The 12,838-nt window shown below is 37.4% G+C and overlaps 1 protein-coding gene across 1 annotated transcript in view; it reads left to right on the plus strand.

Annotated features, from left to right (window-relative positions):
• The window catches only part of Dnah6 (dynein axonemal heavy chain 6), a 221,096-nt gene that overhangs the window by 92,200 nt on the left and 116,058 nt on the right, over positions 1-12,838 (plus strand). The window contains exons 27-29 of the mRNA XM_023564757.2: positions 10,262-10,387; positions 10,473-10,628; positions 11,276-11,437. Coding sequence (XP_023420525.1) covers positions 10,262-10,387; positions 10,473-10,628; positions 11,276-11,437 — 444 coding nt within the window. The remainder of the gene's footprint in view (positions 1-10,261; positions 10,388-10,472; positions 10,629-11,275; positions 11,438-12,838) is intronic.

The raw sequence follows: 12,838 nt of genomic DNA on the forward strand, positions 1-12,838 counted from the left end.
GAAGACTCCCTGTGGATATCCAGTCAGAAGGGAGGGGCCAACCTGCCCCACCCCTGGTTACACTCCAGTAGCCACCAACAGACTGGGGAAAGCACCTAACAGCAGAAATCCCTAGCTAACAGACTTCAGAGTAATTATAACCAATACAGGAAGTGCCAGGGAACCCGCTACTCACTTGTTCAGAAGAAATCAGCAACATGACAAAAGGAAGAAGCAAAAGGCAGTCTGTAGCCTCCAACCTAATCAGTACTGGCCCAGGCGATGTAAAGACAGAAGAAATCAGGAGTTGTACACCTGCAGTTTCTGAAGCAACAGAAACTGAAATAAGCAACTCTAAAAGAACTTAGAACAGGAATACTATTAAAGGTAAAAGAAGATATGAGAAATGTAATAAAAGAATTGCTAAGCACCTCTAAAGAAGACACAAATGAAAAAATAGAGAAGCATAGAAAAATGAGAGAAATATTCAATGAAGAATATTTAGAATACATGAAACAGATTCAAAGAGATTACCAGGAAACTAAAAACTCCATTGAAATCTGGCAAAACTGCTTGAAAGAAACTAAAGATAGACTATCAAACCTTGAATGCAGGTTTGCAGCTTGGGATCACAAATGGAAAGCTCTCTTAAAAATAACAAGGAACTTGGAGGAGCAAAAATGGTGGATAGGTGAACTGGCTACAGAAGCTCCCTGCAATAGTAAACTTAGAATTCAACATAATACAGAATGGGGAGCCCCAAACAGAGGGAGATGAATTCTCTCATCCCAAGAAGAAGATTATTATCCCAAGAAGAAATTAAGTTGAGAAGACCCAACCAAACATATAGTCCTGGTGCTATTATTGGAACAGCTAAAGGTTCAGTGTTCCCGCCACAACGGGTGACTTGTTGACCATCCAAGGTCCCGCTGTGACTTGCCGAGGTCCCGCCATGGTGTGCTGAGCCATCCAAGGTCCCGCTGCTTCAACTCACTGGAGGCACAGTTACACTGAATTCAGGGGTCAGTGAGCCAAACAGAGAGCTGAGTTGGCAGGGTGCCTACATCGAACTGTGGTGAGTGACGGGAGTAGAGCTATTCCACAGAAAAGGGGGCTCTAGCAGATGGCCTTCTGGGACTGGGCAGGACTGGCAAGTACAAGGGACAGCAGTGACTTCAGTCAGTTGTTCCCTGACAATGGGATTGGTGGAGTGAGCTAGGCCTGGGTCACGTGACCTGGCTGAGACCCAATAGGTTATCCAAAATCAATTCTCTATGGTGGTGGCACACACTAATACAGTGAAGGGCTCAGAAGTTTGACTGACCCAGAGAGGAGGCAGCGCACAGTAATACAGTGCAAGCCTCAGCAGTTTGATTGATCTGGAGAGGAGGAGCCAGCATACGCTGCCCCTGTTTGCAACTCACTAGCACACTGCAGAAAGAAGGGTCACCTAGCCAACGTGCTTCAGAAGAATTGTAACCAACAAAGAAAGAAACTGTGGTTTCCTGGAAGAAACAAAAAAAATGGGAAGAGAAAGCAACAACAAAAAGTCCCCAGCTCCCAACCCTGAGAACATTGACCCAGGACAGGTAAATATAACAGAGAATGAGAACAGCAAACATGCAATTATCAGACATGGCACCAGTGGACATAAAGAGATATCTTTAACAAAAGAGATGCTAAGCACCCCTCAAGCAGACACAGATGGAAGAAGAGAGGAACTCAAACAAAGGAGAGAACCATTTGATGAAGAATATAAAGAAAATATAGAATACATGAAGCAGTTTCAAAGAGATTACCAGGAAATTAAAAACTCTATGGAAAGATGGAAAATCTGCTTGAAAGAAACTGTGGATAGATTATCCAAACTGGAGGACAATTTTGAAATGTGGGATTATGAAAATAAAAACTTTTTTTAAAAAATGAGGAAACAAGCAGTAACAATACAAAGGCATGAAGACCAGAAGAGGATCTATAACTTGAAAATAAAGAATGTGAATGAAAAAGTAGGCATACAAACCAAGGAACTACAAACGCTATTCACAGAAATAATTAAAGAAAACTTCCCAAACATAGGACAAGGAAATGATATTCAGATGTATGAGGCATACAGAACTCCAGCCACCTACAACTAAAACAGAGCTACACACAGGCATATAATAATCAAGATCCCAGAAATTCAATATAAGAACAGAATGTTAAAAGCTGTTAGGAACAAGAAACAGATAACCTATAAAGGAAGGCCCATCAGAATAATGGCAGACTTCTCGACACAAACCATCAAGTCAAGAAGAGCCTAGAGTGAAATATTCCAAACCCTGAAAGAAAATAATCTCCATCCCAGATTGATATACCCTGCTAAACTGTCTCTAGAAATTAATGGAGAAACAAGATGCTTCCAAGACAAAGAGGAACTTGGGAAATTTGCAATCACCAATCTGACTCTGCAGAGAATACTGCAGGGCATTCTAAAGAGAGAGAAAAGTATTAGGATTCCAGGAACAGTGGCAGAGAGGCCTCAATGAATGGAGCAGAAAACAGAATGAAGAAGATAAGCAGACAACTGATGACAAAAGAAAAGAGCATAACAGAAATGAGGCAGAGAAGATTTTATTCAAAACTGATATGATTGATAGTATCAAGTCTGAGAGTATAGGCAACTATATTGAAGATGACAAGACTCTACGCTACACATTCTGGTTTGATAACTGCCAGTTTTTGAAGTTCTATACTATATACAAAGTTGTGTTTTTATTAATACTGCTATGTACTGATATATTCAATTATATTGTCTGATGATATAGCCAATTCTATTGGAGATAACAAGAGACAACACAGGAACCATGGTAGAACTCTTTGTACAATGGTCTTATGTGTTTTTTTCATTTAATGTGTTTATAGGAATATGTTTTGTTTTGTCTTGCTTTGTTTTGTTTCTCCCTCTAATATAAAAAGATAGAAATACATTTTAAGACTCATGCATGTGTAGAATCTATAAACAATTTATGAAAACTGATCGTGTGACACATGATGAAATGAACAGATAGCTTGAAGAAAAAGAGACACTAAAATACCCAGTGCTGATCCTGGAGTGTCATAACGTGAAACCCAGCAAGAGTATTATTCTTTGTTGAGAGTGATATTAGCCTGCTTGGGTTTATTCAATCTCAACATAATTGAAGAGATGGATAACTGCATGTATGTTTAAGTGTATAGGATTGATAACCATATTTCTAAGTTTTTGTCGGATAGTTGAACAGAACTGGTTGCAATCTCAGTTTGAATCCCCACTTTTTATGCTCCACTTTAGTATCTTGAATAACTGTTTGTAAGAAGGCAATCTGTAATCATCAACTAGTGATTTCTTACTAGTTTTTTCTTTGAAATTTTGTATTATTTCTACTCATATTCTGTTTTGTTTAGTCTTTCTTAAATTAAATTAAATTTTAAAAAAAGACACTACAGTACCCAGTGCTGATCACGAAGTGTCATGATGTAAAATCCAGCAATACTATTATTCTTTCTTCAGAATGATTTTAATCTGCTTTAGTTTGTTTAATCTATAAATGAAGATATGGATAACTGCATGTATGTTTAAGTGTATAGCATTGACAACCATGTTACTAACTTTTTGTTGGACAGCTGAACAAAACTGTTTGCAGTCTCACTGTTAGAATTCCCACTTTACATGTTCCATTTTTGTATCTTGAACAACTATTTGTAAAATGACAATATGTAAACATCAACAAGTGATTTCTTACTGCTTTTTTTCTCTGAACATATGTATTATTTCTACCTATTTTATGTTTTGTTTAGTGTTTCTTCAAATAAAATTTAAAAAAAAAACAAACAAGGAACCACGAAGTAACAATACAAAGGCCAGAAGATGACAGGATGATCTATAACTTAAGGAAAAAAAAATGTGAGTGGAGAAGCAGGGGTAAACACAAATGAAATACAAAGGCTATTTACAGAAATAATTAAAGAAAACTTCCCAAGCATAGAAAAAGGAAATGATATTCAGATATAAGAGGCATATAGAACTCCAGCCAGCTATAACCAAAATAGATCTATACCCAGACATATAATAATCAAGAATCCAGAAATTCAACACAAGAACAGAATATTAAAAGCTGTCAGAAAAAAGAAACAGATCACCTACAAAGGAAAAGCCATCAGAATCATGGCAGACTTCTCAACACAAACCATCAAATCAAGAAGAGCTTGGAGTGAATGAAGTTTTCCAAGACCTGAAAGAAAATAACCTCCAATCCAGATTGATGTATCCTGAAAAACTTTGTCTCAAAATTAATGGAGAAACAAAATACTTCCATCACAAAGAGGGGGGAGTTCATGACCACCAAACCAACCCTACAAAAAATACTGAAGGACATTCTAGAGAGACAGAGGAAACCATGGTTTCAGGAGCAGTGGCAGAGGGGGCTCACTAAATGGGGCAGACAGTGGAATGGAGGGGAAAAGTACACAACCAATGGCAGAAAAATAACATGGTGGTGAAGATTGGCTATAATCACTAATATGGATGGCCTCGATTCACCAATAAAAAGAAACACAGGCCAAGTGGATCAGGAGATAGGGTCTATCAATATGCTGTATATAAGAAATACAATTAACCCAAAAGAGGGTTTATTGACTGAAAGTCAAAGATGAGAAAATAATGCTCTGTGTGACAGGGAACCAGATAAAAGTGGGGGCAGCTTGCCCATTAGTTGCAGATTGGCTAGAAAGCCATAATACTTTTATACAATGGAAACCTACTCAGCTGTAAAGAAAGAAAATCCTGAGGCTCTTGTAGGTAAATGGGTACAATATGAGATTATGCTCAGGGGGGAAAAGGTTCAGAATCACTTAGGTGAATAGTGGGCTGCCTCCCTAATCTAAAAACTAAAGGAGTTAGTAGGATGCAAAATGTACAATGCACCCTGTGAAAGTGAAAGGGGAGGAATTGTCTAAAAAGGGAAAGCAGTGGCCATTGTTAATATTCTGTCATGATTTGAAATCTATATTGTTTTCATTGTTCTGTTTAGTCTGGTTTTGTTCTGTTCCAGTTTGTCTACTTGTATTAGATTTGATGGCCTGGACAGCTAGTCCAAAGATAGCAGGATATATTATGGTAACCATTTTGATTTCCTATTAACTTGATTTGAAGCCCTGTATTGCTTTCACTGTCTTGTTTTGACTGATTTTATTCTATTCTGTTTTGTTTGATTGTATCAAGTCTGAGGGTATAGGCAACTATTTTGAAGACAATAAGATTCACTATGATATCCATTCTGGTTTGACTATTATCTTCTTTTGAAGTCCTGTAATGTCTCAAATGTTTCATTTTTATTGATTTTGTTCTGTACTGTTTTGTTCAATTTTGTTATACCTGATGATATGGGCAATTCTTTTGAAGATAGCAAGAGGCATTATGGTATCCATTGTTGATCACCTTGTATTTTGTTTTTACACCATGAACTATGTCCATCTTTTTGTTTGACTGACTGTATTTTATTTTGTCACATTTGGTTTTATTCTGTTCAAAACTAAAAATTAAAAAAATAATAACGTGTGAGGCTACAGAGGAAATCAGAAAAGAAATAATGTCCCAGCTGAAAAAAAAGAGATGACAACTATAATGATGGACTTTCTCAGCAAATCTAAAGTATACATAATTTTTTAAAAAGAGCTGAAAACGTAGCTTAGCAGCACAACACCTGCCTTGAAAGCACAAGGTCTTGAGTTCAATTCCCTATACCAAAAAAAAAAAAAAAAAAAAGAAAGAAGGAAAAAGAATAAGACAAGAAAAATAGATGAGCATAGAAAAATGGTGGAAATCACAAATATCTACATAAGAAAGAAATGGAATGTATGAAACAGATTCAGCAATATTTGGGAAATTTAAATTTTCATTGAAAGTTTACAAAACCAACTGAATGAAAATTAAAACACAATATTAGTCTTAGAATGCAGGTTCACAGTCAGGGATCACAAAAAGAAAAGATGTCATAAAAATAACAAGAGACAGTGAAAAATCAATCCAACAGCTGCAAGACAATACAAAGAAAAACAATGTAAGATTGACCAGAGTCCATGAAAAAGCAGGAGTTGGCACAAATGACATTAAAAACCTACTCACAGAAGTAATGACAGAAAACTTCCCAAGCAGGGAAAAAGAATTAGAGATGCAGATAAGTGAAGCATATGGAACTCCAACTAGCCATGACCAAAATAAATCTCTGCCAATGCATATAATAATAAAGTTTCCAAAACAAGATTCAGTACAAGAACAGAATATTAAAAGTGGCTAGAGAAAAAAGAAACAAATCACCTACAGAGGAAAACCCATCAGAATCACAGACTTCTCAACACATTCCATCAAGTCAGAGAGCTTGAAGCAAAGTATTTCAAGTCCTGAAAGAAAATAACCCAGACTGACATAGCCTTCAAAACTATCTGTGAAAATCAATGGAGAAATAAGATACTTCCAAGACAAAAACAACTGAAGAAATTCATGACCATCAAGCCAGCCCTCCAAAATGTGCTGAAGGATATTTTAGAAACAGATAAGGAAGACTAAAACCCCAAAAACACCAATAGAAAGAAGCCACCAAGCAAGACAAACAGAGGGCAAAGATAGGGAACCAACAATTGGAAAATAAAATGACAAGGATAAGTAAATACATATCAGTTACAACCATCAGTGTAAATGGTCTCAATCCACCAATCAAAAGAAACAGACTGGCAGAATGAATCAAGAAGCAAGATCCAAAAATATGCTGCACAAGAAACACATTTACCTCAAAAAGAAATTCACAGCCTAAAAGTCAAAGGATATAAAACAATACTTCATGTGACAGGAACTGGAAAAAGAGCAGGGTAGCTATTTTATTTGCTGAACAAACAAATGTGAACTTTAAGTCAGGTCTGATCAAAAGAGACAGAGAAGATCTCTACATACTTGTTAAGGGAAACTCCAAATGAAGAGATAATAATCTTAAATATATCTGCACCAAATACAAGTGTACAACTATAAAACAAACATTAATGGACATGAAAAATCAAATAGCACTAATACAATTATAATGGAGGGCCTTAATACCCCCACTGCCCCAAGTAAATATGTCTCACCTGTAATCTCAGAACTTGGGACACTGAGGCAGGAGGATCACTGTAAGTTTAAGATCAATCTATGAACCTGCTAGGCTATGTAGTCCAAGACCAGTTTGAACTACTTAACGAGACTCTGTCTCAAGAAAACAAAAGCAAAAACAAACAAATAAATCAACTAGATCCAAAAATCAACAAAGAAGTATCAGAACTGAACCAAACGTATGAACGAATGGACTTAGTAGATATCTAACTACTAAGTGTCCCACCCAATAACATCAGAATAAACATGCTTCTCAGCAGCACATGAGACACCCTCCAGAACAGACTCTTATGTACCAGCTCGTAGAACATGCAAAGGAATTGAAACTATCCCATGCATAGTATCTGACCATAATGCAATGAAACCAGAAATCAATAGCAAAAGAAACCACAAAAACTCCATAAACACATGGAAATTAACACCCTACTGAACAACAAATGGGTCACAGGTGAAATTAAATGAGAAATTAAACAGTATCTACAATCAAATGATAATGCCAATACCCAATATCAGCCATTGAAATAAAAGGTGTAACTAAAAACTTACCAACAAATAAAAGCCCAGCTGCTAATGGATTCACTGCTGAGTTCTACAAAAAATTTTAAATAAGATCTAATGTCATTACTCTCCAAACTCTTTAATGAAATTGAAAGGGAAGCAATACTCCTAATGTCTTTTCTGAAAGCAAGTATTACCAAATACTTTTGATACCAAAACCAAACTCAACCAAAAAAGATAACTACAGGCAAATCTCTCTAATGAACATACATGCAAAAATCCTCAATGAGATGCTGACAAACAAATGCGCTGCAAGTCACCAGGATTATACACCAGGATCAATTAGGATTCATCCCAGGGATTCAGAGATGGTTCAACATATGCAAATCAATAAATGTAATACACCATGTTAGCAGAACCAAGGACAAAAACCACATGATCCTCTCAATAGATGCAGAAAAAGCATTTGATCAAGTCCAACACCCATTCATGATAAAATTCCTACAGAAAATTGGAATAAATGGTCTTTATCTCAACCTGATAAAAGTTGTCTATGACAAACCAGCAGCCAACATTATTTAAAATGGTCCAAAACTGAAAGTTTTCACTCCAAAATCATGAACAAGACAAGGATGTCCACTATCCTATGTCCATTCCTACTCAATATAATTCTGGGAACATTAGACAAAGCAATTAAATAAGAAAATGAAATAAAAAGAATAAAAATAGGGAAGGAAGAAGCTAAATTATCATCATTTACAGATGACATGCTACTGTACACAGAAGATCCCAAAAACTACACCAAAAGACTTGTGGATTTAATAACAAAATTTAATTGTATAGCTAGATACAAAGTCAGTACTCACAAATCAACAGCATCCCTGTGCACAAGCAACAAATCCACTGAGAGAGAAATTAAGGGAACCACACCCTTCATGATAGCACCCAGAAAAATGAAATACTTAGGAATAGATTAACAAAGGAAGTACACAATCTCCACACTGAAAACTATAGTACTCCAATAAAGGAGATTGAAGCAGATACCAGAAAATGAAAGGTTATCTCACTCTTGGGTAGGAAGCATGAAGTGAAAATGGCCATATTTCCAAAATTGTTATACAGATTTAATGCAGTCTCAATCAAAATACCATTATCAGACCTTACAGAACTGGAGAAAAAATTTCTAAAATACATTTGGAACCAAAAGAGTCCTAGAAGACCAAAAACAATTGTAGGCAACAAAGGTAAGACAGGGACCATCACATCCCTGACTTGAAATTTTACTACAAAACTACTGTGAAAAAAACAGCATGGTACTGGTGGGGAAAAGAAGCCAGACTCAGGGGCTAGGGATTTAGCACAACTGCACAAGCTCCTGCCTGGCAAGCACAAGGTCACGAGTTCAATCCTCGATCCCTCCCCACCCCCACAAAAAGAAAAACAGACCCAAGGATCAATGAACAGATTAAAAGATGCAGAAACAACCCCAAACACATCAGCAACCTTATCTTTGACAAAGGACTCAAGCATACTCACTGAGGGAAAGGTAGCCTGTTTAATGAATGGTGCTGGAAAAACTGGCTTTCTACATGCTTAAGAATAAAACTAGACTTCTGTATATCACGATGCACTCAACCAAAATCAAAATGGATCAAAGATCTGATTATTAAAACAGAAATACTAAATACGGTGGAAGATAAAATAGGTAGGATTCTTGAGGACAGGTGTAGGCAAAGATTTCAAGAACAAAACCCCAACTGCACAGGAAGTACTACAGAGAAAAAACGAGGGAAAAAAAGCAAAATGGAAGCGATGCTTTGTAAATAAGGAGAAGAGGTGTGAAGGGTGGGGCGGGGAGTGAGAAAAAAAGAATAAAGATACGTCATGTACAAGTATGAATCCCCTATGATGGATGTGGTCTTGTATACCTAAATTGAACCAGTAGACAATACTAGTATGAAAAGTATTTTCCTTCTTGGTCACAGAATTCTATATGCTTCAAATCAGAGATTTTATCAAACGTCTATTCCTTATTTAACAGTAAAAGTGAATGTTGAAAATCTTTTTTAAACTTATTATAGTAAAAGACACATTATCCCCCAAATACTCCCCTTTTCTTCTAAATCCACATATGCCATCGTTCTGGCTACTTTCTGTGCAATCCTAGACGTCCTCTTTCATGAGATTCTTTGCCAGATGTAATTAAAAAATACAGTGGATGCTCCTGCTGAGTGCCACCCAACACAAAGGTAGCCTCGTAAAACCATCATAGTATTTGCTTGTCTTACTTAGCTACCAGGTGTGGTACTGTGTGGCTTCAGGCTCGTCCCCAAAGTCAAAAGGACAGTGAAAAGGTAAATACTTTCTAGATTTAGGACTCCGAGACAGCCACAATAGCACTAAAGACACTCAAGCGTAAGGACTCCCCCAGACTGCCTCACAACGTGACAAGAATGTTTGGATAAGTGCGTTCAAACTGGCAGGTAGTATTTTGAGGAGAATGAATGGAAATGTGCCTTTTACAGTAATGACTTTTAAAATGTAACCATTTATTGTATTTGTCAATCCTACCTCCCCCATCTGCAAGCTGATGCTGAAAAATTCACTATGATGGTTTTTTCTTTGTAGAGATTAAATGCCCTGGCTGCATTAGTTAGAGGAAACCTTCCTAAATTACACAGAAACATCATCACGGCATTGATTACTATTGATGTGCATGCGAGAGACATAGTCACTGAACTTGTTCAAGCCAAGGTAAAAGGTTTCATTTAAGTAAATCATGTATTTCTTTCCGGCATCAGTGTTTCTAATCTGGGTATCATTTATATCACTTATGTAGGTAGACACAGTGGACTCCTTTGAGTGGCAAAGACAGCTGCGCTATTACTGGCTTGTAGACGTAGATAACTGTGTGGCCAGAATGGCTCTCTCTCAGTACACATATGGTTATGAATATCTGGGAGCATGCCCAAGATTGGTTATTACTCCTCTCACGGTAAGTTACTGATTACTTAGGTTATTATCATGAAAATTTTCATCTAACATGAACTTTTAAAAGGATTTGCTAAAACACAGTTTACCTTATTTAGTCATGTGCATGGATCTTTGAGGATATATTAACTGCTGTAAAACTTTCCTTAGAAAAATAGCGACTCTTCTCCTATAGAAAGGAAAGGCCTTATGAATTTGTCACATAAGTCACTGTTATGGCTTGTGTTTAGGTATCTCCCAAAGCCTCGTGTGGTCACGGGTGGGGCTTTTTCAGAGGTGGCTGGGTTTAGAGTGTTTGATGCTGGAATTGACTTATGGTGAATGCAAGGTTAAATGATACTAGGATCAAGGGTATTAGTGCTACCTGGCCTGTGTAGCCCGGATAAGATAAAAGGGAGAGAAAGACCCTGTTAAAGTTCCTTTGTTTGTGCTTGCTGTCTTCTGCTTGCCATGAACGGGTTCTCCTCTGCAGCCCTCTCTGCATGCCAACACACCTTGCAACCAAACTATTATGAACTGAACCTCTACAAACTGTGAGCCAACTAAACCTTTTCCCTTTTAATTTTGGGCATCAGGTATTTTGTCTCAGCAAAGAGAGAAAAGTAATTAAGACAGTTACTTTTCTTTAACCAATGTATTGAATTTCTTCAGGACCGCTGCTATCTTTGCCTCATGGGAGCTTTGCAGCTCGACCTCGGGGGTGCCCCAGCTGGTCCTGCTGGCACCGGGAAAACTGAGACCACCAAAGACCTGGCCAAAGCTCTTGCCATTCAGTGCGTGGTGTTTAACTGTTCCGATGGTTTGGACTACAAGGTAAAGTTCCTTCATCTGAATAGTTATACTAAGTGTTTCACGTGGCTTTCTCTATCTGCAACATGACATACAAAGCAAGACAAGAAGAGCTGATGATGACCAAGGAATAAAGTGAAATAATTAGAACAAGGGAAAAGAGTCAACACATGGTGGAGGGCACTTAGGAATCAAGGCCAGGTAGTATTCGCCAAATGGTAGAAAAACTTAAAAATCTGTGCCTGTCAGTAAATACAAAAAGGCTAGCATGAGACACTATTATAGCAGATAAATTCAGGAACAAAAAATACATTTACAAAAGGAGAAAATGAACATTGCAGAGACTTGTGCGCCAAGAATGAAATATGTAGGATTAGACAAGAATGTTTTCAGTATATTGGTTCTCAAACTTTTTGGTCATGGAACCCCTTTAGACTCTTAACAATTCCTGAAGTAAGTTATATCTGTTGATATCAACCAGTTGGAGGTTTTTCTGCTTGTGTCTGTTATATTTATTTGTTTTAAAACAATGATAATTCCGAACCAGGAAATTTAGTAACATTATTTTTATACTTTTAAAAAATTTCTGGTATTTGGTATAATAAAATATAGTCAGATTCTTATATTTGTTTCTGTATTCAGTCTGTTGCAGAATGTAATTTTAATTGAGATGTTTGAAGAAAATCTAGCCTGAAAGAGATAAATATGAACTCTTTAAAAAGAGGAATATTTTAATAACTTTTCAGGTAATTGAATCAAAAGGCAGGTAATACATTAGTGCTAGGAGAGATCAGCTATGAGAGCTTCTCTAAAGAGGGTGAGCAAGTTTTTAAACCCCTGGGAAGTTGAGTCCAGGTCTGTGAACTGTTGAAAATGACCTGGAAGATATTCCCTACTTGGTTTTCTTAACAGGCAGAATAGGAGGATTTCAGCAGTTCCGCAGTCTATGGAGGTCACGGAGGTCAATCACTATGGGAACATGGTTGATGGCCAGGCCCAGGGGTGAGTTTTGGCTCATACCCCCTAGGACGGGAGAGTTTTCAGAATTTTAAGATTGTGTTTTTCTGTCTCAGACTGAGGCACCATCATCCTTTCTCTCCACAGTTAGAGGTTGAACTAACTTTCAAAGTACAAGGTTAAACAAGCAAGAGGGTGACTGGCTTGGTGATGGCCACTTTTAACTTGGAGAGGAAGTCTCTTAGAGGTTGGTACGGGGACTGGCTTAATTCATGCTTGGTGAGATGTCTTCCCAGGCTTGCAAGTTTGTGCCTGACAGAAGGGACAAGAGGCAAGAGTCCCAGTTGCCTCAGAGGCAGCAACCCCGACACAGGGAACTTTTGTGTAACTACAGACAATTCTGTTTTGCTGTCTGCCAGGAAAATCATAGATCGGTCTCCAATATGAATGTGATTGTGGGCTCCTAGT

Source organism: Cavia porcellus, unplaced genomic scaffold (assembly GCF_034190915.1).
Source record: "Cavia porcellus strain 051 isolate PalLab524CR breed Dunkin Hartley unplaced genomic scaffold, mCavPor4.1 scaffold_18, whole genome shotgun sequence".
Taxonomy (NCBI): Eukaryota; Metazoa; Chordata; class Mammalia; order Rodentia; family Caviidae; genus Cavia; species Cavia porcellus.